This window comes from Telmatherina bonti (genome assembly GCF_933228915.1).
Source record: "Telmatherina bonti genome assembly, chromosome: 6".
Classification (NCBI taxonomy): domain Eukaryota; kingdom Metazoa; phylum Chordata; class Actinopteri; order Atheriniformes; family Telmatherinidae; genus Telmatherina; species Telmatherina bonti.
Window position 1 is genome coordinate 40,474,832 of NC_136624.1, and position 26,489 is coordinate 40,501,320.

General features: G+C 53.7%; 1 protein-coding gene across 1 annotated transcript; it reads left to right on the forward strand.

Annotated features, from left to right (window-relative positions):
- On the forward strand, window positions 1-26,232 carry LOC306757205 (bone morphogenetic protein 7-like; the record flags this gene model as incomplete). Its single annotated transcript, XM_079242169.1, has 7 exons — window positions 1-415; window positions 12,954-13,137; window positions 23,298-23,446; window positions 25,434-25,640; window positions 25,723-25,796; window positions 25,888-25,998; window positions 26,083-26,232. The coding sequence occupies 7 exons, from the start codon at window positions 1-3 to the stop codon at window positions 26,230-26,232; spliced, it is 1,290 nt and encodes a 429-aa protein (XP_079098295.1).
- Window positions 26,233-26,489: the final 257 nt, after the last annotated feature.

A 26,489-nucleotide genomic window follows, 5' to 3' on the forward strand; every position in this document is an offset into this window, starting at 1 on the left:
ATGTTAGCACGCGCCGCGGGAGTGATCGCGTTCCTCGTGTCCTGGAGTCACGACGCGCTGCCCACGCGCGTCGCCTTCTCCAACTTTTCCACGGAGAGCGACGCGCGCTCGAGCTTCATCCAGAAGCGGCTCCGGGGTCACGAGCGCAGAGAGGTGCAGAGAGAGATCCTCTCCATCCTGGGGCTGCCGCACCGCCCGCGGCCGCACGCGCACACCAAGCACAACGCCGCGCCCGTGTTCATGCTGGACCTCTACAATCACATCTCCACGGACACGCGCAGGTCACCGTACCCGGAGGAGCTTGTGGCCACGCAGGCCTCACGCACGGTGACCCCGCAGGCCTCACGCACGGTGACCCCGCAGGACAGCCGCTTCCTGGATGACGCAGACACCGTGATGAGCTTCATCAACCTGCGTGAGTTTCTCTTCATCATGTCTTCCAGTCTAAACCCAGTCCAGGTCCAGTCCAGGTCCAGTCCAGATCCAGTCCAGACCCAGTCCAGGTCCAGTCCAGATCCAGTCCAGGTCCAGTCCAGGTCCAGTCCAGGTCCAGTCCAGATCCAGTCCAGATCCAGTCCAGATCCAGTCCAGACCCAGTCCAGGTCCAGTCCAGATCCAGTCCAGACCCAGTCCAGGTCCAGTCCAGATCCAGTCCAGGTCCAGTCCAGATCCAGTCCAGATCCAGTCCAGGTCCAGTCCAGATCCAGTCCAGATCCAGTCCAGGTCCAGTCCAGGTCCAGTCCAGATCCAGTCCAGGTCCAGTCCAGATCCAGTCCAGGTCCAGTCCAGGTCCAGTCCAGATCCAGTCCAGATCCAGTCCAGACCCAGTCCAGGTCCAGTCCAGATCCAGTCCAGGTCCAGTCCAGATCCAGTCCAGATCCAGTCCAGGTCCAGTCCAGATCCAGTCCAGACCCAGTCCAGGTCCAGTCCAGGTCCAGTCCAGATCCAGTCCAGGTCCAGTCCAGGTCCAGTCCAGATCCAGTCCAGGTCCAGTCCAGGTCCAGTCCAGGTCCAGTCCAGATCCAGTCCAGATCCAGTCCAGGTCCAGTCCAGATCCAGTCCAGGTCCAGTCCAGGTCCAGTCCAGATCCAGTCCAGGTCCAGTCCAGATCCAGTCCAGGTCAAGTCCAGGTCCAGTCCAGATCCAGTCCAGATCCAGTCCAGACCCAGTCCAGGTCCAGTCCAGATCCAGTCCAGATCCAGTCCAGGTCCAGTCCAGATCCAGTCCAGATCCAGTCCAGGTCCAGTCCAGGTCCAGTCCAGATCCAGTCCAGATCCAGTCCAGGTCCAGTCCAGATCCAGTCCAGGTCCAGTCCAAGTCCAGTCCAGATCCAGTCCAGATCCAGTCCAGGTCCAGTCCAGGTCCAGTCCAGGTCCAGTCCAGATCCAGTCCAGATCCAGTCCAGGTCCAGTCCAGATCCAGTCCAGGTCCAGTCCAGGTCCAGTCCAGATCCAGTCCAGGTCCAGTCCAGATCCAGTCCAGGTCAAGTCCAGGTCCAGTCCAGATCCAGTCCAGATCCAGTCCAGACCCAGTCCAGGTCCAGTCCAGATCCAGGCCAGGTCCAGTCCAGATCCAGTCCAGATCCAGTCCAGGTCCAGTCCAGGTCCAGTCCAGATCCAGTCCAGATCCAGTCCAGGTCCAGTCCAGATCCAGTCCAGGTCCAGTCCAGGTCCAGTCCAGATCCAGTCCAGATCCAGTCCAGGTCCAGTCCAGATCCAGGCCAGGTCCAGTCCAGGTCCAGTCCAGAATCAGTCCAGATCCAGTCCAGATCCAGTCCAGATCCAGTCCAGACCCAGTCCAGGTCCAGTCCAGATCCAGGTCCAGTCCAGACCCAGTCCAGACCCAGTCCAGATCCAGTCCAGGTCCAGTCCAGATCAAGTCCAGATCCAGTCCAGACCCAGTCCAGGTCCAGTCCAGATCCAGTCCAGATCCAGTCCAGACCCAGTCCAGATCCAGTCCAGGTCCAGTCCAGATCCAGTCCAGATCCAGTCCAGATCCAGTCCAGGTCCAGTCCAGATCCAGTCCAGGTCCAGTCCAGATCCAGTCCAGGTCCAGTCCAGGTCCAGTCCAGATCCAGTCCAGACCCAGTCCAGGTCCAGTCCAGATCCAGTCCAGATCCAGTCCAGGTCCAGTCCAGATCCAGTCCAGATCCAGGCCAGGTCCAGTCCAGATCCAGTCCAGATCCAGTCCAGACCCAGTCCAGATCCAGTCCAGATCCAGTCCAGACCCAGTCCAGGTCCAGTCCAGATCCAGTCCAGGTCCAGTCCAGATCCAGTCCAGACCCAGTCCAGACCCAGTCCAGGTCCAGTCCAGGTCCAGTCCAGGTCCAGTCCAGATCCAGTCCAGGTCCAGTCCAGATCCAGTCCAGATCCAGTCCAGGTCCAGATCCAGATCCAGTCCAGATCCAGTCCAGATCCAGGCCAGGTCCAGTCCAGATCCAGTCCAGATCCAGGCCAGGTCCAGTCCAGATCCAGTCCAGATCCAGTCCAGATCCAGTCCAGGTCCAGTCCAGATCCAGTCCAGGTCCAGTCCAGACCCAGTCCAGGTCCAGTCCAGGTCCAGTCCAGGTCCAGTCCAGATCCAGTCCAGACCCAGTCCAGGTCCAGTCCAGATCCAGTCCAGATCCAGTCCAGGTCCAGATCCAGATCCAGTCCAGATCCAGTCCAGATCCAGTCCAGACCCAGTCCAGGTCCAGTCCAGATCCAGTCCAGATCCAGTCCAGGTCCAGTCCAGATCCAGTCCAGGTCCAGTCCAGACCCAGGCCAGGTCCAGTCCAGAATCAGTCCAGGTCCAGTCCAGATCCAGTCCAGATCCAGTCCAGATCCAGTCCAGACCCAGTCCAGGTCCAGTCCAGATCCAGGTCCAGTCCAGACCCAGTCCAGACCCAGTCCAGATCCAGTCCAGGTCCAGTCCAGATCCAGTCCAGGTCCAGTCCAGATCCAGTCCAGACCCAGTCCAGATCCAGTCCAGGTCCAGTCCAGATCCAGTCCATACCCAGTCCAGATCCAGATCCAGATCCAGATCCAGTCCAGGTCCAGTCCAGACCCAGTCCAGACCCAGTTGAGGTCCAGTCCAGACACAGTCCAGGTCCAGTCCAGGTCAAGTCCAGATCCAGTCCAGATCCAGTCCAGGTTAAGTCCAGATCCAGTCCAGGTCCAGTCCAGACCCAGTCCAGATCCAGTCCAGGTCCTGTCCAGATCCAGTCCAGATCCAGTCCAGACCCAGTCCAGGTTAAGTCCAGATCCAGTCCAAGTCCAGTCCAGACCCAGTCCAGGTCAAGTCCAGATCCAGTCCAGATCCACTCCAGACCCAGATCCAGTCCAGGTCCAGTCCTGTCCAGACCCAGATCCAGTCCAGATCCAGTCCAGACCCAGTCCAGATCCAGTCCAGGTCCAGTCCAGCTCCAGTCCAGACCCAGTCCAGGTCCAGTCCAGGTCCAGTCCAGATCCAGTCCAGAGCCAGTCCAGATCCAGTCCAGGTCCAGTCCAGATCCAGTCCAGACCCAGTCCAGACCCAGTCCAGATCCAGTCCAGGTCCAGTCCAGATCCAGTCCAGGTCCAGTCCAGATCCAGTCCAGATCCAGTCCAGGTCCAGTCCAGATCCAGTCCAGACCCAGTCCAGATCCAGATCCAGATCCAGACCAGGTCTAGTCCAGACCCAGTCCAGATCCAGTCCAGGTCCAGTCCAGATCCAGTCCAGATCCAGTCCAGGTCCAGTCCAGATCCAGTCCAGACCCAGTTGAGGTCCAGTCCAGACACAGTCCAGGTCCAGTCCAGGTCAAGTCCAGATCCAGTCCAGGTCCAGGTCCAGTCCAGATCCAGTTCATGTCCAGTCCAGACCCTGTCCAGTTCCAGTCCAGGTCCAGTCCAGACCCAGTCCATGTCTAGTCCAGGTCCAGTCCAGATCCAGTCCATGTCTGGTCCAGGTCCAGTCCAGGTCCAGTCCAGGTTAAGTCCAGATCCAGTCCAGATCCAGTCCAGGTTCAGTCCAGGTCCAGTCCAGATCCAGTCCAGGTCCAGTCAAGGTCCAGTCCAGATCCAGTCCAGACCCAGTCCAAACCCAGTCCAGATCCAGTCCAGGTCCAGTCCAGATCCAGTCCAGGTCCAGTCCAGATCCAGTCCAGACCCAGTCCAGATCCAGTCCAGGTCCAGTCCAGATCCAGTCCAGACCCAGTCCAGATCCAGATCCAGATCCAGTCCAGGTCCAGTCCAGACCCAGTCCAGATCCAGTCCAGGTCCAGTCCAGATCCAGTCCAGATCCAGTCCAGGTCCAGTCCAGATCCAGTCCAGACCCAGTTGAGGTCCAGTCCAGACACAGTCCAGGTCCAGTCCAGGTCAAGTCCAGATCCAGTCCAGTCCAGGTCCAGGTCCAGTCCAGATCCAGTTCATGTCCAGTCCAGACCCTGTCCAGTTCCAGTCCAGGTCCAGTCCAGACCCAGTCCATGTCTAGTCCAGGTCCAGTCCAGATCCAGTCCATGTCTGGTCCAGGTCCAGTCCAGGTCCAGTCCAGGTTAAGTCCAGATCCAGTCCAGATCCAGTCCAGGTTCAGTCCAGGTCCAGTCCAGATCCAGTCCAAGTCCAGTCCAGGTCCAGTCCAGATCCAGTCCAGGTCCAGTCCAGATCCAGTCCAGGTCCAGTCCAGGTCCAGTCCAGGTCCAGTCCAGATCCAGTCCAGGTCCAGTCCAGGTCCAGTCCAGATCCAGTCCAGATCCAGTCCAGGTCCAGTCAAGTTCCAGTCCAGATCCAGTCCAGGTCCAGTCCAGGTTAAGTCCAGATCCAGTCCAGGTCCAGTCCAGACCCAGTCCAGACCCAGTCCAGGTGAAGTCCAGATCCAGTCCAGATCCAGTCCAGATCCAGTCCAGACCCAGTCCAGGTCCAGGTCCAGTCCAGATCCAGTTCATGTCCAGTCCAGATCCAGTCCAGATCCAGTCCAGACCCAGTCCAGACCCAGTCCAGGTCCAGTCCAGACCCAGTCCAGATCCAGTCCAGGTCCAGTCCAGATCCAGTCCAGGTCCAGTCCAGATCCAGTCCAGACCCAGTCCAGGTCCAGTCCATGTCTAGTTCAGGTCCAGTCCAGGTTAAGTCCAGATCCAGTCCAGACCCAGTTGAGATCCAGTCCAGGTCCAGTCCAGATCCAGTCCAGGTCCAGTCCAGATCCAGTCCAGGTCCAGTCCAGACCCAGTTGAGGTCCAGTCCAGACACAGTCCAGGTCCAGTCCAGGTTAAGTCCAGATCCAGTCCAGATCCAGTCCAGACCCAGTCCAGACCCAGTCCAGGTCCTGTCCAGATCCAGTCCAGATCCAGTCCAGACCCAGTCCAGGTTAAGTCCAGATCCAGTCCAGGTCCAGTCCAGGTTAAGTCCAGATCCAGTCCAGATCCAGTCCAGATCCAGTCCAGGTCCTGTCCAGGTCCTGTCCAGATCCAGTCCAGATCCAGTCCAGACCCAGTCCAGGTTAAGTCCAGATCCAGTCCAGGTCCAGTCCAGACCCAGTCCAGGTGAAGTCCAGATCCAGTCCAGATCCAGTCCAGACCCAGTTGAGACCCAGTCCAGGTCCAGTCCAGGTTAAGTCCAGATCCAGTCCAGACCCAGTTGAGATCCAGTCCAGGTCCAGTCCAGATCCAGTCCAGGTCCAGTCCAGATCCAGTCCATTTCCAGTCCAGATCCAGTCCAGACCCAGTTGAGGTCCAGTCCAGACACAGTCCAGGTCCAGTCCAGGTTAAGTCCAGATCCAGTCCAGATCCAGTCCAGATCCAGTCCAGGTCCAGTCCAGGCCCAGTCCAGGTCCTGTCCAGATCCAGTCCAGATCCAGTCCAGACCCAGTCCAGGTTAAGTCCAGATCCAGTACAGGTCCAGTCCAGGTTAAGTCCAGATCCAGTCCAGATCCAGTCCAGACCCAGTCCAGGTCCTGTCCAGATCCAGTCCAGATCCAGTCCAGACCCAGTCCAGGTTAAGTCCAGATCCAGTCCAGGTCCAGTCCAGACCCAGTCCAGGTCAAGTCCAGATCCAGTCCAGATCCAGTTCATGTCCAGTCCAGACCCTGTCCAGTTCCAGTCCAGACCCAGTCCAGGTCCAGTCCAGATCCAGTCCAGACCCAGTCCAGATCCAGTCCAGATCCAGTCCAGACCCAGTACAGACCCAGTCCAGGTCCAGTCCAGACCCTGTCCAGTTCCAGTCCAGGTCAAGTCCAGATCCAGTCCAGACCCAGTCCAGGTTAAGTCCAGATCCAGTCCAGGTCCAGTCCAGGTTAAGTCCAGATCCAGTCCAGATCCAGTCCAGATCCAGTCCAGACCCAGTCCAGGTCCTGTCCAGATCCAGTCCAGATCCAGTCCAGGTCCAGTCCAGACCCCGTCCAGATCCAGTCCAGGTCCAGTCTAGCTCCAGTTCAGGTCAAGTCCAGATCCAGTCCAGATCCAGTCCAGGTCCTGTCCAGATCCAGTCCAGGTCCAGTCCAGATCCAGTCCAGGTCCAGTCCAGGTCCAGTCCAAGTCCAGTCCAGATCCAGTCCAGGTCCAGTCCAGGTCCAGTCCAGATCCATTCCAGGTCCAGTCCAAGTCCAGTCCAGACCCAGTCCAGGTCCAGTCCAGATCCAGTCCAGATCCTGTCCAGGTCCAGTCCAGACCCAGTCCAGGTCAAGTCCAGATCCAGTCCAGATCCAGTTCATGTCCAGTCCAGACCCTTTCCAGGTCCAGTCCAGGTCCAGTCCAGGTCAAGTCCATAGCCAGTCCATATCCAGTCCAGATCCTGTCCAGACCCAGTCCAGACCCAGTCCAGGTCAAGTCCAGATCCAGTCCAGATCCAGTTCATGTCCAGTCCAGACCCTTTCCAGGTCCAGTCCAGGTCCAGTCCAGGTCAAGTCCATATCCAGTCCAGATCCTGTCCAGACCCAGTCCAGGTCCAGTCCAGGTCAAGTCCAGACCCAGTCCAGGTCCAGTCCAGGTCCAGTCCAGATCCAGTCCATGTCCAGTTTAGGTCCAGTCCAGATCCAGTCCAGGTCCAGTCCAGGTCCAGTTTAGGTCCAGTCCAGATCCAGTCCAGGTCCAGTCCAAGTCCATCCAGACCCAGTCCAGACCCAGTCCAGGTTAAGTCCAGATCCAGTCCAGGTCCAGTCCAGGTTAAGTCCAGATCCAGTCCAGATCCAGTCCAGATCCAGTCCAGACCCAGTCCAGGTCCTGTCCAGATCCAGTCCAGATCCAGTCCAGGTCCAGTCCAGACCCAGTCCAGATCCAGTCCAGGTCCAGTCTAGCTCCAGTTCAGGTCAAGTCCAGATCCAGTCCAGATCCAGTCCAGGTCCTGTCCAGATCCAGTCCAGGTCCAGTCCAGATCCAGTCTAGGTCCAGTCCAGGTCCAGTCCAAGTCCAGTCAAGATCCAGTCCAGGTCCAGTCCAGGTCCAGTCCAGATCCATTCCAGGTCCAGTCCAAGTCCAGTCCAGACCCAGTCCAGGTCCAGTCCAGATCCAGTCCAGATCCTGTCCAGGTCCAGTCCAGACCCAGTCCAGGTCAAGTCCAGATCCAGTCCAGATCCAGTTCATGTCCAGTCCAGACCCTTTCCAGGTCCAGTCCAGGTCCAGTCCAGGTCAAGTCCATAGCCAGTCCATATCCAGTCCAGATCCTGTCCAGACCCAGTCCAGGTCCAGTCCAGGTCAAGTCCAGACCCAGTCTAGACCCAGTCCAGGTCCAGTCCAGGTCCAGTCCAGATCCAGTCCATGTCCAGTTTAGGTCCAGTCCAGATCCAGTCCAGGTCCAGTTTAGGTCCAGTTTAGGTCCAGTCCAGATCCAGTCCAGGTCCAGTCCAAGTCCATCCAGACCCAGTCCAGATCCAGTCCAGATCCAGTCCAGGTCCAGTCCAGTTCCAGTCCAGGTCAAGTCCAGACCCAGTCCAGGTCCAGTCCAGGTCCAGTCCAGGTCCAGTGCAGATCCAGTCCATGTCCAGTTTAGGTCCAGTCCAGATCCAGTCCAGGTCCAGTTTAGGTCCAGTCCAGATCCAGTCCAGGTCCAGTCCAAGTCCATCCAGACCCAGTCCAGATCCAGTCCAGGTCCAGTCCAGTTCCAGTCCAGGTCAAGTCCAGACCCAGTCCAGGTCCAGTCCAGGTCAAGTCCAGACCCAGTCCAGGTCCAGTCCAGATCCAGTCCAGGTGCAGTCCAGATCCAGTCCAGACCCAGTCCAGGTCCAGTTTAGGTCCAGTCCAGATCCAGTCCAGGTCCAGTCCAGTTCCAGTCCAGGTCAAGTCCAGGTCAAGTCCAGACCCAGTCCAGGTCCAGTCCAGGTTAAGTCCAGATCCAGTCCAGATCCAGTCCAGGTCCAGTCCAGGCCCAGTCCAGGTCCTGTCCAGATCCAGTCCAGATCCAGTCCAGACCCAGTCCAGGTTAAGTCCAGATCCAGTCCAGGTCCAGTCCAGGTTAAGTCCAGATCCAGTCCAGATCCAGTCCAGACCCAGTCCAGGTCCAGGTCCAGTCCAGATCCAGTTCATGTCCAGTCCAGACCCTGTCCAGTTCCAGTCCAGGTCCAGTCCAGGTTAAGTCCAGATCCAGTCCAGACCCAGTTGAGATCCAGTCCAGATCCAGTCCATGTCTAGTTCAGGTCCAGTCCAGGTCCAGTCCAGGTTAAGTCCAGATCCAGTCCAGACCCAGTTGAGATCCAGTCCAGGTCCAGTCCAGATCCAGTCCAGGTCCAGTCCAGATCCAGTCCAGACCCAGTCCAGACCCAGTTGAGGTCCAGTCCAAACACAGTCCAGGTCCAGTCCAGGTTAAGTCCAGATCCAGTCCAGATCCAGTCCAGGTCCAGTCCAGGCCCAGTCCAGGTCCTGTCCAGATCCAGTCCAGATCCAGTCCAGACCCAGTCCAGGTTAAGTCCAGATCCAGTCCAGGTCCAGTCCAGGTTAAGTCCAGATCCAGATCCAGATCCAGTCCAGACCCAGTCCAGGTCTTGTCCAGATCCAGTCCAGATCCAGTCCAGACCCAGTCCAGGTTAAGTCCAGATCCAGTCCAGGTCCAGTCCAGACCCAGTCCAGGTCAAGTCCAGATCCAGTCCAGATCCAGTTCATGTCCAGTCCAGACCCTGTCCAGTTCCAGTCCAGACCCAGTCCAGGTCCAGTCCAGATCCAGTCCAGACCCAGTCCAGATCCAGTCCAGACCCAGTACAGACCCAGTCCAGGTCCAGTCCAGACCCTGTCCAGGTCCAGTCCAGTTCCAGTCCAGGTCAAGTCCAGATCCAGTCCAGACCCAGTCCAGGTTAAGTCCAGATCCAGTCCAGGTCCAGTCCAGGTTAAGTCCAGATCCAGTCCAGATCCAGTCCAGACCCAGTCCAGGTCCTGTCCAGATCCAGTCCAGATCCAGTCCAGGTCCAGTCCAGACCCAGTCCAGATCCAGTCCAGGTCCAGTCTAGCTCCAGTTCAGGTCAAGTCCAGATCCAGTCCAGATCCAGTCCAGGTCCTGTCCAGATCCAGTCCAGGTCCAGTCCAGATCCAGTCCAGGTCCAGTCCAGGTCCAGTCCAAGTCCAGTCCAGATCCAGTCCAGGTCCAGTCCAGATCCATTCCAGGTCCAGTCCAAGTCCAGTCCAGACCCAGTCCAGGTCCAGTCCAGATCCAGTCCAGATCCTGTCCAGGTCCAGTCCAGACCCAGTCCAGGTCAAGTCCAGATCCAGTCCAGATCCAGTTCATGTCCAGTCCAGACCCAGTCCAGGTCCAGTCCAGGTCCAGTCCAGGTCAAGTCCATATCCAGTCCAGATCCAGTCCAGATCCTGTCCAGACCCAGTCCAGGTCCAGTCCAGGTCAAGTCCAGACCCAGTCCAGGTCCAGTCCAGGTCCAGTCCAGATCCAGTCCATGTCCAGTTTAGGTCCAGTCCAGATCCAGTCTAGGTCCAGTCCAGGTCCAGTTTAGGTCCAGTCCAGATCCAGTCCAGGTCCAGTCCAAGTCCATCCAGACCCAGTCCAGATCCAGTCCAGATCCAGTCCAGGTCCAGTCCAGTTCCAGTCCAGGTCAAGTCCAGACCCAGTCCAGGTCCAGTCCAGGTCAAGTCCAGACCCAGTCCAGGTCCAGTCCAGATCCAGTCCAGGTCCAGTCCAGACCCAGGTCCAGGTCCAGGTCCAGTCCAGACCCAGGTCCAGGTCCAGGTCCAGGTCCAGGTCCAGGTTCAGTCCAGGTCCAGTCTGGTAAAACCAGTGCTGCTGGGACAGTTTACTGGTCTCTGCAGTGCAAACTGGCTTCATGCATTCCGAGCAAAGCCTGGGATGTTAACACGGTTGGATCAGACTGGCCTGAATTCCCCCAAAGCTCCCTGAGATGGAGGCTTTCCGCACTGGACAGGTATTTCCAGCCCCCCCGGGGGGACAGACGCCGTAACAGGGCATAAAATCCGCGTTATTGCTCCTCCAGGTGCATTCTTGCACCTTGTTTGGAGGAGGACCAGCAGACATGGCCGAGTTTGTTTCAGGAAAATGTTTGTTTTATGAAAGTGTGGAGAAACAGCAGCAGCACGTTGTCACATCCCTAAAACTGCTGCCTGAGGGCCAACCTGGTCTTACTGGTCAATCTGGACTCATCTCCTCCAGTCTCCAGTTATCTCCAGTTAGTCTCAGACTTTACCAGAACCAGAAGAGGAATGAAAAGTTTGACCTGCGGTGCTGGACCCTTTCTGGCGGTCTTCTGCAACCATCTCAGGACCGAACTGGACTGTGGTATTCCAGCAGTTCCCACTGGGGAGGACCGAACTGGACTGTGGTATTCCAGCAGTTCCCACTGGGGAGGACCGAACTGGACTGTGGTATTCCAGCAGTTCCCACTGGGGAGGACCGAACTGGACTGTGGTATTCCAGCAGTTCCCACTGGGGAGGACCGAACTGGACTGTGGTATTCCAGCAGCTCCCACTGGGAGGACCGAACTGGACTGTGGTATTCCAGCAGTTCCCACTGGGAGGACCGAACTGGACTGTGGTATTCCAGCAGCTCCCACTGGGAGGACCGAACTGGACTGTGGTATTCCAGCAGTTCCCACTGGGAGGACCGAACTGGACTGTGGTATTCCAGCAGTTCCCACTGGGAGGACCGAACTGGACTGTGGTATTCCAGCAGTTCCCACTGGGAGGACCGAACTGGACTGTGGTATTCCAGCAGTTCCCACTGGGAGGACCGAACTGGACTGTGGTATTCCAGCAGCTCCCACTGGGAGGACCGAACTGGACTGTGGTATTCCAGCAGTTCCCACTGGGAGGACCGAACTGGACTGTGGTATTCCAGCAGTTCCCACTGGGAGGACCGAACTGGACTGGGAGGACCGAACTGGACTGTGGTATTCCAGCAGTTCCCACTGGGAGGACTGAACTGGACTGTGGTATTCCAGCAGTTCCCACTGGGAGGACCGAACTGGACTGTGGTATTCCAGCAGTTCCCACTGGGAGGACTGAACTGGACTGTGGTATTCCAGCAGTTCCCACTGGGAGGACCGAACTGGACTGTGGTATTCCAGCAGTTCCCACTGGGAGGACCGAACTGGACTGTGGTATTCCAGCAGTTCCCACTGGGAGGACAGCTGCTGCCTGACTGGACCTGAAACTACAGATGTTCCAGGAAATATGAATTCATCCTCATGTAATAAACATCATGCCAGTATCTGGACAGGTCTCAGGTAGACCTGACTTTGTTCTCGGTTCTCCTGCACCTGGTTTTACTGCTGCTGTCTGGTGTGTTCATGAAACGTGGGAATTTTTGGTTTGTTTAGTTTCTGTACTGAAATCAACACATCTTGCTGTTAGAAGAAGAGGAACAGAAGGATTCTTGTGTTGGGGAGGCAGCAGGAATAAACTGCTTGTCCTCCTAAGCTCATCTGGGGTGTGTGTGTGTTTGTGTGTGTGTGTGTGAAGGATTTCTTTCACTCTGCTGGAAAATCTCATTAACCTTCACTTCATTCCTGCATCCACACAGAGAAGTTTCTCTTTTCATGGTTCTTCTGAAGGTGAAATCTGTTGTCAAACCTCCTAAACATGCTGGTATTTTTGGAGGGGGGGGGGGTGGGGGTGTCTGTGATTTATCATCTTATAAATGAGTAAAAGATTCAGCCTGACATCAGACCAATAAACAGGTTAGTGTAGACTTCATGTTTTAGTGTTGTGCCGGATTAAAAGTGCGCAGGCCCCAGAGTGTTCCAGGGGCCCCCCTTCCCCACCGTAACATTGTGAAAATTGTGAAACGGCATTTCTAACGTCTCTCAGCCAGTGGTACCAGTACCAGTACACCAGACACTGTGGTGAAACTATCTGGCTTTTATGTACATTTTGTTTCATGTCCAAACTGCTGGTGTTTTCCCCACATGGACCCTGAGTGTTCATGGGCTTCTGGTCCTATGCCTTACGTGGATAATCCCCCCCCACGCTGACCATAACGTTGCCACAGGTTGATGCGAGCTTTGCGGCCCTGCAGGGACTCATCTGCAGCGCAGAAACGTCTCCCAGAGGGACGTTTGCATATCTGAGGTCTGATCTCTGCAGCTAATGGTCCCAAACGTAAACAAGCCGAGTCCTGACGGGCAATTACCCCCCCCCCCACCCCCCCAGCGTTTAATTAAACAAATGACTCGCAGGGTTTAGAATGCAGGCGGCATGTTGTGTTTTCATGGAGCTGGAAGGGTTTTTAGAAGACGGTGAGTCATGGTGAGTAAGTTCTGCACCAGGAGAAGTCTGGGCTCTGAAACGGTGTCATGGTGAGGAAGGTGTCTGCCTGGTTCTGCACACCTTCAATACCCCCCCCCCCCCCACACGTTGGCATGTGTAGCAAACTGGACTTAAATCTTCACAAAGATTTTCCTGTTTCCTGCAAAGTGCTTCTGCAACGACTGACTGGTTTCCCATCGGATCATACAAACCAGTTTCCTTCCCAGTTTCTGCCGCTGAGCAGAAACCAGTAAACGTTTCCAGCAGCAACGTGTTACTAAGAACCATGTCTGTCTGTCTGTCTGTCTTCAGAGGAGCAGGACCGCGGTTTTCTGTTCCAGCCGCACGCACGAGAGTTTCGCTTCGACGTTTCGCGCATTCCAGACGGAGAGGACATCACCGCTGCAGAGTTCAGGATTTATAAAGACCTGATCCAGGAGCGCCTCGAGACCTTCAGGGTTAGCGTCTACCGAGTCCTGAAGGAGCCCCCTTTCAGGTAAATCTGGTTTCTGCTCACCAGGTCTGGGTTCAGGTTCTGGGTCCAGGGCTGGGTTTACGTATGGTCTAGAGGGCCTTTGTGGCGGTCTGGAAGGTCTTTGTGGCGGTCTGGAGGGCCTTTGTGGTGGTCTGGAGGATCTTTGTGGCGGTTTTGAGGATCTTTGTGGTGGTCTGGAGGGTCTTTGTGGTGGTCTGGAGGGTCTTTGTGGCAGTCTAGAGGGTCTTTGTGGCGGTCTGGAAGGTCTTTGTGGTGGTCTGGAAGGTCTTTGTGGTGGTCTGGAAGGTCTTTGTGGCGGTCTGGAGGATCTTTGTGGTGGTCTGGAAGGTCTTTGTGGTGGTCTGGAAGGTCTTTGTGGTGGTCTGGAAGGTCTTTGTGGCGGTCTGGAGGATCTTTGTGGTGGTCTGGAGGGTCTTTGTGGCGGTCTGGAGGGTCTTTGTGGCGGTCTGGAGGGTCTTTGTGGTGGTCTGGAAGGTCTTTGTGGCGGTCTGGAGGATCTTTGTGGTGGTCTGGAGGGTCTTTGTGGCGGTCTGGAAGGTCTTTGTGGAAGTCTAGAGGGTCTTTGTGGCGGTCTGGAAGGTCTTTGTGGTGGTCTGGAGGGTCTTTGTGGCGGTCTGGAGGGCCTTTGTGGTGGTCTGGAGGATCTTTGTGGCGGTTTTGAGGATCTTTGTGGTGGTCTGGAAGGTCTTTGTGGTGGTCTAGAGGGTCTTTGTGGCGGTCTAGAGGGTCTTTGTGGCGGTCTGGAAGGTCTTTGTGGTGGTCTGGAAGGTCTTTGTGGCGGTCTGGAGGATCTTTGTGGTGGTCTGGAGGGTCTTTGTGGCGGTCTGGAAGGTCTTTGTGGTGGTCTGGAGGGTCTTTGTGGCAGTCTAGAGGGTCTTTGTGGCGGTCTGGAAGGTCTTTGTGGTGGTCTGGAGGGTCTTTGTGGTGGTCTGGAAGGTCTTTGTGGTGGTCTGGAGGATCTTTGTGGCGGTCTGGAGGGTCTTTGTGGCGGTCTGGAAGGTCTTTGTGGTGGTCTGGAGGGTCTTTGTGGCAGTCTAGAGGGTCTTTGTGGCGGTCTGGAGGATCTTTGTGGCAGTCTAGAGGGTCTTTGTGGTGGTCTGGAAGGTCTTTGTGGTGGTCTAGAGGGTCTTTGTGGCGGTCTGGAGGATCTTTGTGGTGGTCTGAAGGGTCCTTGTGGTGGTCTGGAGGGTCTTTGTGGCCGTCTAGAGGGTCTTTGTGGCGGTCTGGAGGATCTTTGTGGTGGTCTGAAGGGTCCTTGTGGTGGTCTGGAGGGTCTTTGTGGCCGTCTAGAGGGTCTTTGTGGCGGTCTGGAGGATCTTTGTGGTGGTCTGGAGGATCTTTGTGGCAGTCTAGAGGGTCTTTGTGGCGGTCTGGAAGGTCTTTGTGGTGGTCTGAAGGGTCCTTGTGGCGGTCTAGAGGGTCTTTGTGGCGGTCTGGAAGGTCTTTGTGGCGGTCTGGAGGATCTTTGTGGTGGTCTGGAGGGTCTTTGTGGCGGTCTGGAAGGTCTTTGTGGTGGTCTGGAAGGTCTTTGTGGTGGTCTGGAGGGTCTTTGTGGCAGTCTAGAGGGTCTTTGTGGCGGTCTGGAGGATCTTTGTGGCAGTCTAGAGGGTCTTTGTGGTGGTCTGGAAGGTCTTTGTGGTGGTCTGGAAGGTCTTTGTGGTGGTCTGGAGGATCTTTGTGGCGGTCTGAAGGGTCCTTGTGGTGGTCTGGAGGGTCTTTGTGGCAGTCTAGAGGGTCTTTGTGGCGGTCTGGAAGGTCTTTGTGGTGGTCTGGAGGGTCTTTGTGGCGGTCTAGAGGGTCTTTGTGGTGGTCTGGAGGGTCTTTGTGGCGGTCTGGAGGGTCTTTGTGGCGGTCTGGAGGGTCTTTGTGGTTGTCTGGAGGGTCCTTGTGACGGTCTGGAGGGTCTTTGTGGTGGTCTGGAGGGTCCTTGTGGCGGTCTGGAGGGTCTTTGTGGTGGTCTGGAGGGTCTTTGTGGCGGTCTGGAGGGTCTTTGTGGCGGTCTGGAGGATCTTTGTGGTTGTCTGGAGGGTCCTTGTGACGGTCTGGAGGGTCTTTGTGGTGGTCTGGAGGGTCCTTGTGGCGGTCTGGAGGGTCTTTGTGGTGGTCTGGAGGATCTTTGTGGTGGTCTGGAGGGTCTTTGTGGTGGTCTGAAGGGTCCTTGTGGCGGTCTGGAGGGTCCTTCTGGCGGTCTGGAGGATCTTTGTGGCGGTCTGGAGGGTCCTTGTGGCGGTCTGGAGGATCTTTGTGGTGGTCTGGAGGGTCCTTGTGGCAGTCTGGAGGGTCCTTGTGGCGGTCTGGAGGATCTTTGTGGCGGTCTGGAGGGTCCTTGTGGCGGTCTGGAGGGTCTTTGTGGTGGTCTGGAGGATCTTTGTGGTGGTCTGGAGGGTCTTTGTGGCGGTCTGGAGGGTCCTTGTGGCGGTCTGGAGGATCTTTGTGGCGGTCTGGAGGGTCCTTGTGGCGGTCTGGAGGGTCTTTGTGGCGGTCTGGAGGGTCTTTGTGGCGGTCTGGAGGATCTTTGTGGTGGTCTGGAGGGTCCTTGTGGCGGTCTGGAGGGTCCTTGTGGCGGTCTGGAGGGTCTTTGTGGCGGTCTGGAGGGTCCTTGTGGCGGTCTGGAGGGTCCTTGTGGCGGTCTGGAGGGTCTTTGTGGTGGTCTGGAGGGTCCTTGTGGCGGTCTGGAGGGTCGATGTGGTGGTCTGGAGGGTCCTTGTGGCGGTCTGGAGGGTCTTTGTGGCGGTCTGGAGGGTCTTTGTGGCGGTCTGGAGGATCTTTGTGGTCGTCTGGAGGGTCCTTGTGGTCGTCTGGAGGGTCCTTGTGGCGGTCTGGAGGGTCCTTGTGGCGGTCTGGAGGGTCTTTGTGGCGGTCTGGAGGGTCCTTGTGGCGGTCTGGAGGGTCCTTGTGGCGGTCTGGAGGGTCTTTGTGGCGGTCTGGAGGGTCTTTGTGGCGGTCTGGAGGATCTTTGTGGTCGTCTGGAGGGTCCTTGTGGTCGTCTGGAGGGTCCTTGTGGCGGTCTGGAGGGTCCTTGTGGCGGTCTGGAGGGTCCTTGTGGCGGTCTGGAGGGTCTTTGTGGTGGTCTGGAGGGTCCTTGTGGCGGTCTGGAGGGTCTTTGTGGCGGTCTGGAGGGTCCTTGTGGCGGTCTGGAGGGTCCTTGTGGCAGTCTGGAGGGTCCTTGTGGCGGTCTGGAGGGTCTTTGTGGTGGTCTGGAGGGTCTTTGTGGTGGTCTGGAGGGTCCTTGTGGTCGTCGGACTCTCCATCATCAGTCCATGTTGGAGAAAGATGAATGGAAATAAATCTGCTGAGGTTGCAGAAGCTTCTGGAGAGGAAGACTCAGGACCATGCTGGACTCAGATGAAGGTCCAACGAGAAACCAGACTTTAGTCTTTGGTGACGAGTTGCTGTTTTGGTCCCTTTAGGCGTCTCTGCTGATGTCTCACCTGGACCTTAACGTTTTCAGTCCTCCGCCAAGACAGACGGATATTCTCTCTTTGCTGCTTCTTCTGTCTTTGCATCGACAACGTTATCCCAGAAGAAATCTGAATTTTATGGAGCTTGTTGCCGTAACGACAGTGAAAAGGAGCCACATTAATACAGCAGCGCTGGTTTGATGCTGGTTGGATGCTGGTTGGATGTTTCTCTCAGTGCAGAGCTCTGATTGGCTGCTGTGATGACCTCAGACATCATCGCTTTGTGAACGGAGCTTTGCAGATTGTTGTTGTGTATTTTCCTGAATGTGTGTGTGTGGTTATCATCTTGACACGAGTCGTGTGATGGAGTCCAGCTGGTGCTGTTCTGTTTGTGCAGACATTAGTGTCCATTACAGAAACGCAGAGGTTGTTTCCAGAGCAGCTAAAGCAGCCCAGACCTCTGGAGACACACGGGATCCTCATGACGTTGCTCAGGTTGTTATTCCTCCATGTTTCTGTCTGACACTCAAGCTTGTTTTGCTTACCAGCTTCTGTTTTGCTTTTTCACCATTTTCTTGTCTCAGAACATGTGAGCAGCTTAACAGCTCCACACTTCCCCCTCTTATGAATGAAAGCTCAGCCACTTGACTCCGGCAGGATTAACCTCCTGGGTGGCGGGACGTTTGGAAGATCGTACAAAGAAACCGACCAGAACGGAAATGATCTGTTGATAAATCAGCCTTTAATAAACTTTCCTTTGATCAGAAGTGAATGATCCAAGACGTGTGGAAACTAAAGTATGCACAGAAATATGTTGAAATATAATTCCAGTAAAACGTTGCTTTAATTAAATGTTTGCAGACATGAATAGAAATACAGAATATGAGACAAAACTTTTCTAAACTTTGACCATCTCCATAACTGCATACATCCAGAGTCCTCCCAACACACTTTCTAGCAACTTCTTTACATGGTCTGGACAGGTCTCTTAGGCCACATTCCCACCAGGATACTCCGCTAGACTCGTCGGGGACTTGTCCGGTCGGAGACTCGGTCCGGTTGGGGACCCGACTCATCTGCAGGGGGGTGTATCCATGCGGACCGAGACCGTGTTCACGCTGCACTTTGGTGAAACAGCCAAACCATTAGAATAATATCTCCCCATTCCCACCAGAGGTGGCGCTGCACTAGTATTTAGCAGAAGAGAGGACCAGACCGGCGTAAAGAAGAAAACTCTGTTTCCTCCACCTGCCAGTTAAACATGGAGACCAAACTATGGCTGTTTTGGGTTTTTATTGTGTCTTATGCAAGTATCCTGCAGAAATCCACTGCAACAATGGACGCAGTATGAACACCAGACGAGGCAGAGGAGCCTTAACGCCATCGCTATGGATTTACCCACAATGCAACGCTACGCCACATGCAGGAAGGGACTTGGTTTGTAGTCCGCTTCCTGGATTTGGTCCGCTTGGAACGGGCCGAGACCTACGTTTGTAGGCGGACAGAGTCCACTTCTTTGGTCCGGATCAGGATTAGTTTGGTGCGTTCCCATTCCTCCAAACGAAGCGACTTTCCGAGCAAACGGACTCGGATCAGAACGGCTGATGTGAACGTGTCATAAATGAACCTAAAGGCCCATTTCTGCTCCCGGATGTCGGTTTCACATGTCAGTTTCTTGTGACGTATGAGTGTGTCGGAATGAAACTGCTCTAGAAATCTCAGAAGACAACAGCAAATGAGACACATTCAGAGTAAATCATGGTCTAATTAGTGCAGTTACCAGTCTGAGAGCTTCAACCCAAAGCCGGCTTGTCCTCGACCTCCTGCATAAAGAGCCTGAAAGATCTGGTGTAAAAACCTGCAGCAACGGAAGCAGTAGCCTGCAGCCGAGCTGGTTGAAACAGTATCACTGCTTAAAAACATATGAAAAAGTGTGTGTGTAATACCTTTTTTCTTACATTTTGAAAAAAAATTATTTCTTCTCACATCTTGTGCCAACTCTTGTTTCATCTCCATCATATCAGTTTAATTCTTCCTGCCAGTAAATGCAGACAATCATGATGGAAATCTAGTGGGTTTCCATACTTATCACCAAATTCTACCTTAACTGTTAAAAGAATCAATGCAGGGCTATGCAGCACCATGCAGGGCCACGCAGCACCATGCAGGGCCACGCAGCGCCATGCAGGGCCACACAGCACCATGCAGCGCCATGCAGGGCCACACAGCGCCATGCAGCGCCATGCAGCACCACGCAGCGCCATGCAGGGCCACGCAGCGCCATGCAGGGCCACGCAGCGCCATGCAGGGCCACACAGTGCCACGCAGCGCCATGCAGGGCCACACAGCACCACGCAGCGCCATGCAGGGCCACGCAGAACCACGCAGCACCATGCAGCGCCATGCAGGGCCATGCAGCACCATGCAGGGCCACGCAGCGCCATGCAGGGCCACGCAGCGCCATGCAGGGCCACGCAGCGCCACGCAGCGCCATGCAGGGCCACGCAGCGCCATGCAGGGCCACACAGCACCATGCAGGGCCACGCAGCGCCATGCAGGGCCACGCAGCGCCATGCAGGGCCACGCAGCGCCATGCAGGGCCACGCAGCACCATGCAGGGCCACACAGCACCATGCAGGGCCACGCAGCGCCATGCAGGGCCACGCAGAACCACGCAGCACCATGCAGCGCCACGCAGCGCCATGCAGGGCCACACAGCACCATGCAGCGCCATGCAGGGCCACGCAGCGCCACACAGCACCATGCAGGGCCACGCAGCGCCACACAGCACCATGCAGGGCCATGCAGCACCACGCAGGGCCATGCAGCACCACGCAGGGCCATGCAGCACCATGCAGGGCCACGCAGCGCCACACAGCACCACGCAGGGCCATGCAGCACCACGCAGGGCCATGCAGCACCATGCAGCGCCATGCAGGGCCACACAGCACCATGCAGCGCCATGCAGGGCCACACAGCACCATGCAGCGCCATGCAGGGCCACGCAGCACCATGCAGCACCATGCAGCGCCATGCAGGGCCATGCAGCACCATGCAGGGCCATGCAGCACCATGCAGGGCCACGCAGCACCACGCAGCGCCATGCAGGGCCATGCAGCACCATGCAGCGCCATGCAGGGCCATGCAGCGCCATGCAGCACCATGCAGGGCCATGCAGCGCCACGCAGCACCATGCAGCGCCATGCAGGGCCACACAGCACCATGCAGCGCCATGCAGCACCATGCAGCGCCATGCAGGGCCATGCAGCACCACGCAGCACCATGCAGGGCCATGCAGCACCATGCAGCGCCATGCAGCACCATGCAGCGCCATGCAGGGCCATGCAGCACCATGCAGGGCCACGCAGCACCATGCAGGGCCACACAGCACCATGCAGGGCCACACAGCACCATGCAGCGCCATGCAGCACCATGCAGGGCCATGCAGGGCCACGCAGCACCATGCAGCGCCATGCAGCACCATGCAGGGCCATGCAGGGCCACACAGCACCATGCAGCGCCATGCAGCACCATGCAGGGCCATGCAGGGCCACGCAGCACCATGCAGCGCCATGCAGGGCCACACAGCACCATGCAGGGCCACGCAGCACCATGCAGCGCCATGCAGGGCCATGCAGGGCCACGCAGCACCATGCAGCACCACGCAGCGCCATGCAGGGCCATGCAGCGCCATGCAGGGCCACACAGCACCATGCAGCGCCATGCAGCACCATGCAGGGCCATGCAGCGCCATGCAGGGCCACACAGCACCATGCAGCGCCATGCAGGGCCACGCAGCACCATGCAGCGCCATGCAGGGCCATGCAGCGCCATGCAGGGCCACGCAGCACCATGCAGGGCCATGCAGCGCCATGCAGGGCCACGCAGCACCATGCAGCGCCATGCAGGGCCACACAGCACCATGCAGCGCCATGCAGGGCCATGCAGGGCCACGCAGCACCATGCAGCACCACGCAGCGCCATGCAGCACCACGCAGCGCCATGCAGGGCCATGCAGCACCATGCAGCACCATGCAGGGCCACACAGCACCATGCAGGGCCATGCAGGGCCATGCAGCGCCATGCAGGGCCACACAGCACCATGCAGCACCATGCAGGGCCATGCAGCACCATGCAGCACCATGCAGGGCCACACAGCACCATGCAGGGCCATGCAGGGCCATGCAGCGCCATGCAGGGCCACACAGCACCATGCAGCACCATGCAGGGCCATGCAGCACCATGCAGCACCACGCAGCACCATGCAGCACCATGCAGGCCAGTGAAACTCCTTTTATTATGCTATTTGGTTTCAACTGAACAGGATTCATCTAGAGAAAACATGGCTTTGAATGAAAAAGGAGCATGTGCAGCCAGTTGGGGGGTTGACGATGCAGCATTGTCATGCAGCTCCAGGCAGACGGGTCCGTCCACACAAAGCGGGACGTCTCTAATTGTCTTTTAGGATGACACTTTACGACATGTTTTTCACATACAGATACACATGAACAAACGCGTGGTTGTGGAATAATTTCATGTGATCCACATGTTTATGCTCTACAGGTGAGATTCTCATGTTCCTCTCATAGGATCCATATTTTCATGTAGATCATATGAAAACAGTTCAAAATAAATGTTTTAACGTGGCGGTTCATACGTGCATGAACATGTAAAGAACATGTTGACACGTTAATCAGAATTTAGCTTCTTTTTTTTTTTTTTTTGTTACTTTAATTTTTATTGAAGTTTTTGTCATGTGTAGGACAAACACAGAACAACAGTGAAAAGAAGGTGTGGAGTCGGAGGAGATCATATCCAATATTCAGAAAAAAATAAATAAACTAAATGACTGATATATATATACAGTACATGAAGATAAATTCACAAATGTATTTTAAAGTTAGGCCACTCATGTATAAAAAACAGAAGACAGGATACCATGATATGCAAATGTATCACAAAGTCCACAGGAGGCTATTTACCTTCTATACATAACCTGCTCCAGACAAGTTTGATAATTAAGTATCCAAATTTACAAAAGAAATCCACTTTTTCCACTTTTCACTGTATTCGGATTCTTTTAACCTAATAATGTTGTAGGTGAGGGGCTAGTAGGATCCAAAGAGCGGACACTTTCTGAGTATAGAGAGAGATTTATTGATTTCCCACAGATTCCTGTGAATTCTTCCAGCGGAACCTTCAGAGACTGGCAGACCGGCGAGCATCAGGAGGCAGGCAGGCAGGGGAGCAAACGAACGAGCAGGCAGGCAGGCAGGCTTTCACTGGCAGGAGGAAGACAGGACAGGTTACGAATCAAGGTCAAGCACAAACACCGTAAGCTGAGGCCGAGAGCTGTTTTACCGCAGGGCAATCAACAATCTGGCGCTGGATAGCAGGCAGAGCTGGTCTTAAATAGGTGGTGCGTTGATTGCTGAAATGTGGATCAGCTGTGCCTCCAGGTCCCAGCTGACCACGCCCACCAGGGAACAGGAATCACCACAAATAATGAAGGTTAGTTTCTCCATCTGAGACAAGTTGTTTATAATGCTAGTCCACTGGTACTGATCTGGGGCTTTAGGATTGAGCCAGAGTTTTGTTGTAGCCTTCCGTGCTGCAGATAGAAGGATCTTAGTTAAGTACTGGTCCTCACCCCGTACTACTTTGCTAATATTCCCCAAATACATCACAGTACATTCCCTTGGGATATTATATCCAAGAACCTTTTGTATGTCCGTGTTGACAGAGATCCAGTATGATTGGATTTTAGGACAAGTCCAGAAGATATGAGTGTGGTGAGCTTCCACACTACCACAATCTCTCCAACAAGCTTGTTGGATTTGGAGTTGTTTACTCTTCACATGTGGTGTAATAAAGAATCTAATGATACATTTCCAGTTAAATTCTCTCCAGGTCACTGAATTAGTAGATGTCTGTAGTAATGCACAAGCTTCGTACCATTCCTCCTCTGTTATTGTAACATTCAGTTCTCACTCCCACCTAGCTTTTACATAAAGTGATGTGGTCCTGAGATTACTTATTAAACTATTGTAGAGTCTCGAAATCGTTTTAGTGTTCTTTTGGTTGTAAGCTCCACTAATTATTTCAGTGATTGGATAAACATCCTCAGAGACGGTCTCTCTAATTTCTTTATTGTAATAATCTCTTCACTGAAGGTATCTAAACAGGTCCTGATTTTTTAAGTCAAATGTGATTTTCAGGTCCTGAAAAGTCCTCATCCTATTGTCTTTAGTAGCCACACAAAAGGCAGTCAGTCCCTTCCTCATCCATTTAGCTTCTTTCTTGAACAATATTTTTCACTCAAACACAACATTGTTGGCCAAGAAGCAAATTTTACTTCTAAGTCTGTTCATGTTCATGGTTTTCTAAACCCAGACGTGACGTTCAGGCTTCCGACAAACCAACAGCGTTACTCTGCTATAAAACGGCTTTTAAACACGTCTTTAAGTCCGGCTCAGCAATGATCCACAACAATGTCTGGACATTTCTCCTGTTTCATATAATCTGTCAGATATTTTTCAAAGCATAGCACGCTTCTGTTTATGGTGTTCCGTCTTCTGAGTTTCTCTGTGAAAACAAGCTTTTGGTTCGCCGTCATGGTGGACATCTCGTGCGGGAAACGTGGAGGCTGCATCTGCATGCGGAGCGAAGGAAGTTTACCTCTCAGGAAAACTGTTTTGACTCTGGCTGCTTTTAGCCCTGACGTCTTTTCAGCTTATTTACATTTCATCCTTTCCTCAGTGAAGTGGAGTTGCTGCTGCTGGACCAGCGGGATGTTTGGGCTTCACAAGAGGGCTGGCTTGTGTTTGACCTGTCCACTACAGGTAACCTCTGGCTGGCCGGTCCTGAACACAACCTGGGCCTTCATCTGGTTCTGAAAGACAGTCATGGTTAGTAACAAGTATTCCAACACCCAATACTGATCAGACAGCTCATACTTATAACGACATACTTATACTCATAACATACTTATAACAAGATTATCAACACTACATTAAATGAAAAACACAAATATAATATTAATAACTTAAATAAAGATGCTGCATGATCATTTAGGGTTTTAAGGTTCTTTAATTGTGCATAAATGTCTTAATGGTCTTGGACCTTTTATTTATCTGACCTTACATCACTTCGGGTTTGTTGCTATGGTGATTGTCCTTCGCTGGATGGCTGGGGGACCCTGCGCTGCAGCCTTATGGTTGTGGTCCGGGCTCCTGTCTGCTCTGACCTGGACAGTTTCCATGGTGATGACCTCAGTGATTGCAAATGGGACGGATCCCTACGATGTCGCTTTCTGATCTGGTTCTTCGACAGAGAGACGTTTATCTGCTTATTCTATAGACACGTTGTTGTACAGATGGTCTGTTTAGTTTGTTTAGAACAGGTGTGTTTGTGTGTGTGTTTTCTAAATGGTTCTGTAATAGATTTGTTTTTAACTTTTAAAATATAAAGTTTGATTTGAAATGTTTTCATGGTGGAAAGCACTCTGTGCAACCTGTTGCATGAAAAGTGCTTTATGAATAAAACTGGATTTGAATATCTTCCAGCTGTAATGGAGATAAAAACTAGTTTAGCTTGATTCTTCAGGACTTTGCTGTCAGTTTATCACCTGGACATAAAGGTAAATTTATCATGAATGTCTCCATTAAATTTAACTCCAGCTGTTTAGTCTTTATTACCTTATAAGCCACCGTATGCTGTCAGACAACCGTAATTATGTTGTAATCTGAAAATAAGATGCATAAAGCATGTAAATAATGCGGGAATACCCTGAGCTGCTCAGTGTTTTTGTAGAAATCTGGATTTTGACCAGAGACAAATGTTACTGGAATTCTATTAGTGGTTCGACTGAGAGGATCTGATTTAATTTATTGATTAATTTCAAACATATAAAAATCTATATTGAAATAAACATAAATTTAAAGCGTTACATCTCAACTTACCTGGAAATGTTTGATGCCTTCTAACTGGAGTATGTCACAGGGAGCACATGACACCTATTCTGGCCTCCCTCCACTGGCTGCCAGGGACCTACAGGATTCATTTTCAGATTCTTTTATTTGTTTTTACATCTTTAAACGTTCTGGCGCCTCCTCACCTCTCTGAGCTCCTCCACCCCCACTCTCCTGCCCGGTGCCTCAGGACGACCTGCAGCTCCTGGACGTACTGAGGTCCAAACGGAAGCTCAGAGGGGACAGAGCTTTTTCAGCTGCCGGTTCTAAACTGTGGAATGAGCTTCCCCTCTTTGGGGTTGGCCTTTAACCCAACGTAAGACCGTTTCCGGTCAGTGTGCTTCAGTTTTACTTACAATTTATTCAGTTTGTTTTATTGTTTTAATTCTGTTTTCCTTGTATGACCTGTTGTTTTATTGTGTTGTTTATTTGCATTTGAACTGTTTTATTGTTTTTATTTTGGCTGATTGTGAACAGCACTTTGTTTCGACTCTGGTTGTTTTAAAACACTTTATGAATAAAGTGAAGTTGAGCTTGAAAAGAACTGAAACAAAGTAAATTTTTAAATCCACTTTATTTACACAACTGCATAATAAACTATACAATATTTTCTTTTGAATATTAAATTGTTAAAAAAAATTTTTGCTAAATATTCCTTTTTTGTATGTTTTTTTAATTAAAATCTATTAGGATTAATTTATTTCACCATCTTTTCATACTGATGTGCATGTTGGGTTCCACCACTCTGAAGGTTCACTGAGGAAATCTGTGTCAATCATTCATTCACTCATCCATCCATCATCCACACCGCTTAGTCCGATGAAGGGTCATGGGGAAGCTGGAGCCTATCCCAGCAGTCGATTCAGGATTTCTGATGCATTAAAAAGAAGAATCTGTATTTCATCAGCTTTGTCGCCCTCTGCAGGTCGGACCAGGAACCCCAGGTCGGCTGGGCTGGTGACGGGCAGTGGTCCTCAGGACAAGCAGCCCTTCCTCGTTGTCTTCTTCAAAGCAAAGGAGGTGCGATTGCGCAGCGTCCGCTCAGCCCATCCGCACAGGGGCCGTCAGCCAAGCCGCTGGAAGCCACAGAGGACTGTTCAAGACGCTCTGAAGGCAGTGGAGGCTGCAACAGGTGGCTGAACCTGGAAGTCCGACCACCGCAGTTAAAATGATGTCAGAATAACTTTATTTACTTTGCAAACTCTCAGTTTCAGACAGCGTCGGATTCTCTAAAGAGGGATGTAAGAAGCAGGAACTGTATGTCAGTTTCAGAGATTTGGGATGGCAGGTACTCTTCAGAAACATGGTTGTAGTTTTCTTTGTTTTTGTTGAAAGGCGACAGCGAACTGATGCTTTGTTTGTGGTTTTCCTCTGATCAGGACTGGATTATAGCACCAGAGGGCTATGAAGCGTATTACTGTGAGGGAGAATGCGCCTTCCCTCTCAACTCCTACATGAACGCCACCAATCACGCCATCGTGCAAACTCTGGTAAGCCCCAAACAGTCCCAGATCAGACACTTTCACTTCATCCTCCACATTCTGCTGATTTATTCCTCCTTCTTCTAAACACAGGTACATTTTATCAACCCAGAGACGGTGCCCAAGCCCTGCTGCGCCCCCACACAGCTCCACGGCATCTCTGTCCTTTACTTTGACGACAGCTCCAACGTCATCCTGAAGAAGTACCGCAACATGGTGGTGAGAGCCTGTGGCTGCCACTGACAGCTCACTGCTTCTCCCTGAAGTTCTGCTGCAGGAAGGCAGAAGGAGAGTTAACCAGAGGCAGGAGATGATCGCATGTCTGGTCACCAGGGAGCTCGTTCCACAGCTCAGCTTTTATCTCAGGAGGTCTGTTCCTGTGATCCACAGCGGAGACCACTTCTACTGTTAGAACTGCACAGAGAAAGGCTCGAAGACTGAAGGTGGTGCAGAGTTGCTGAAAAAATCTTTCATTTCTAACAACTTCATGTAAAAAGTAG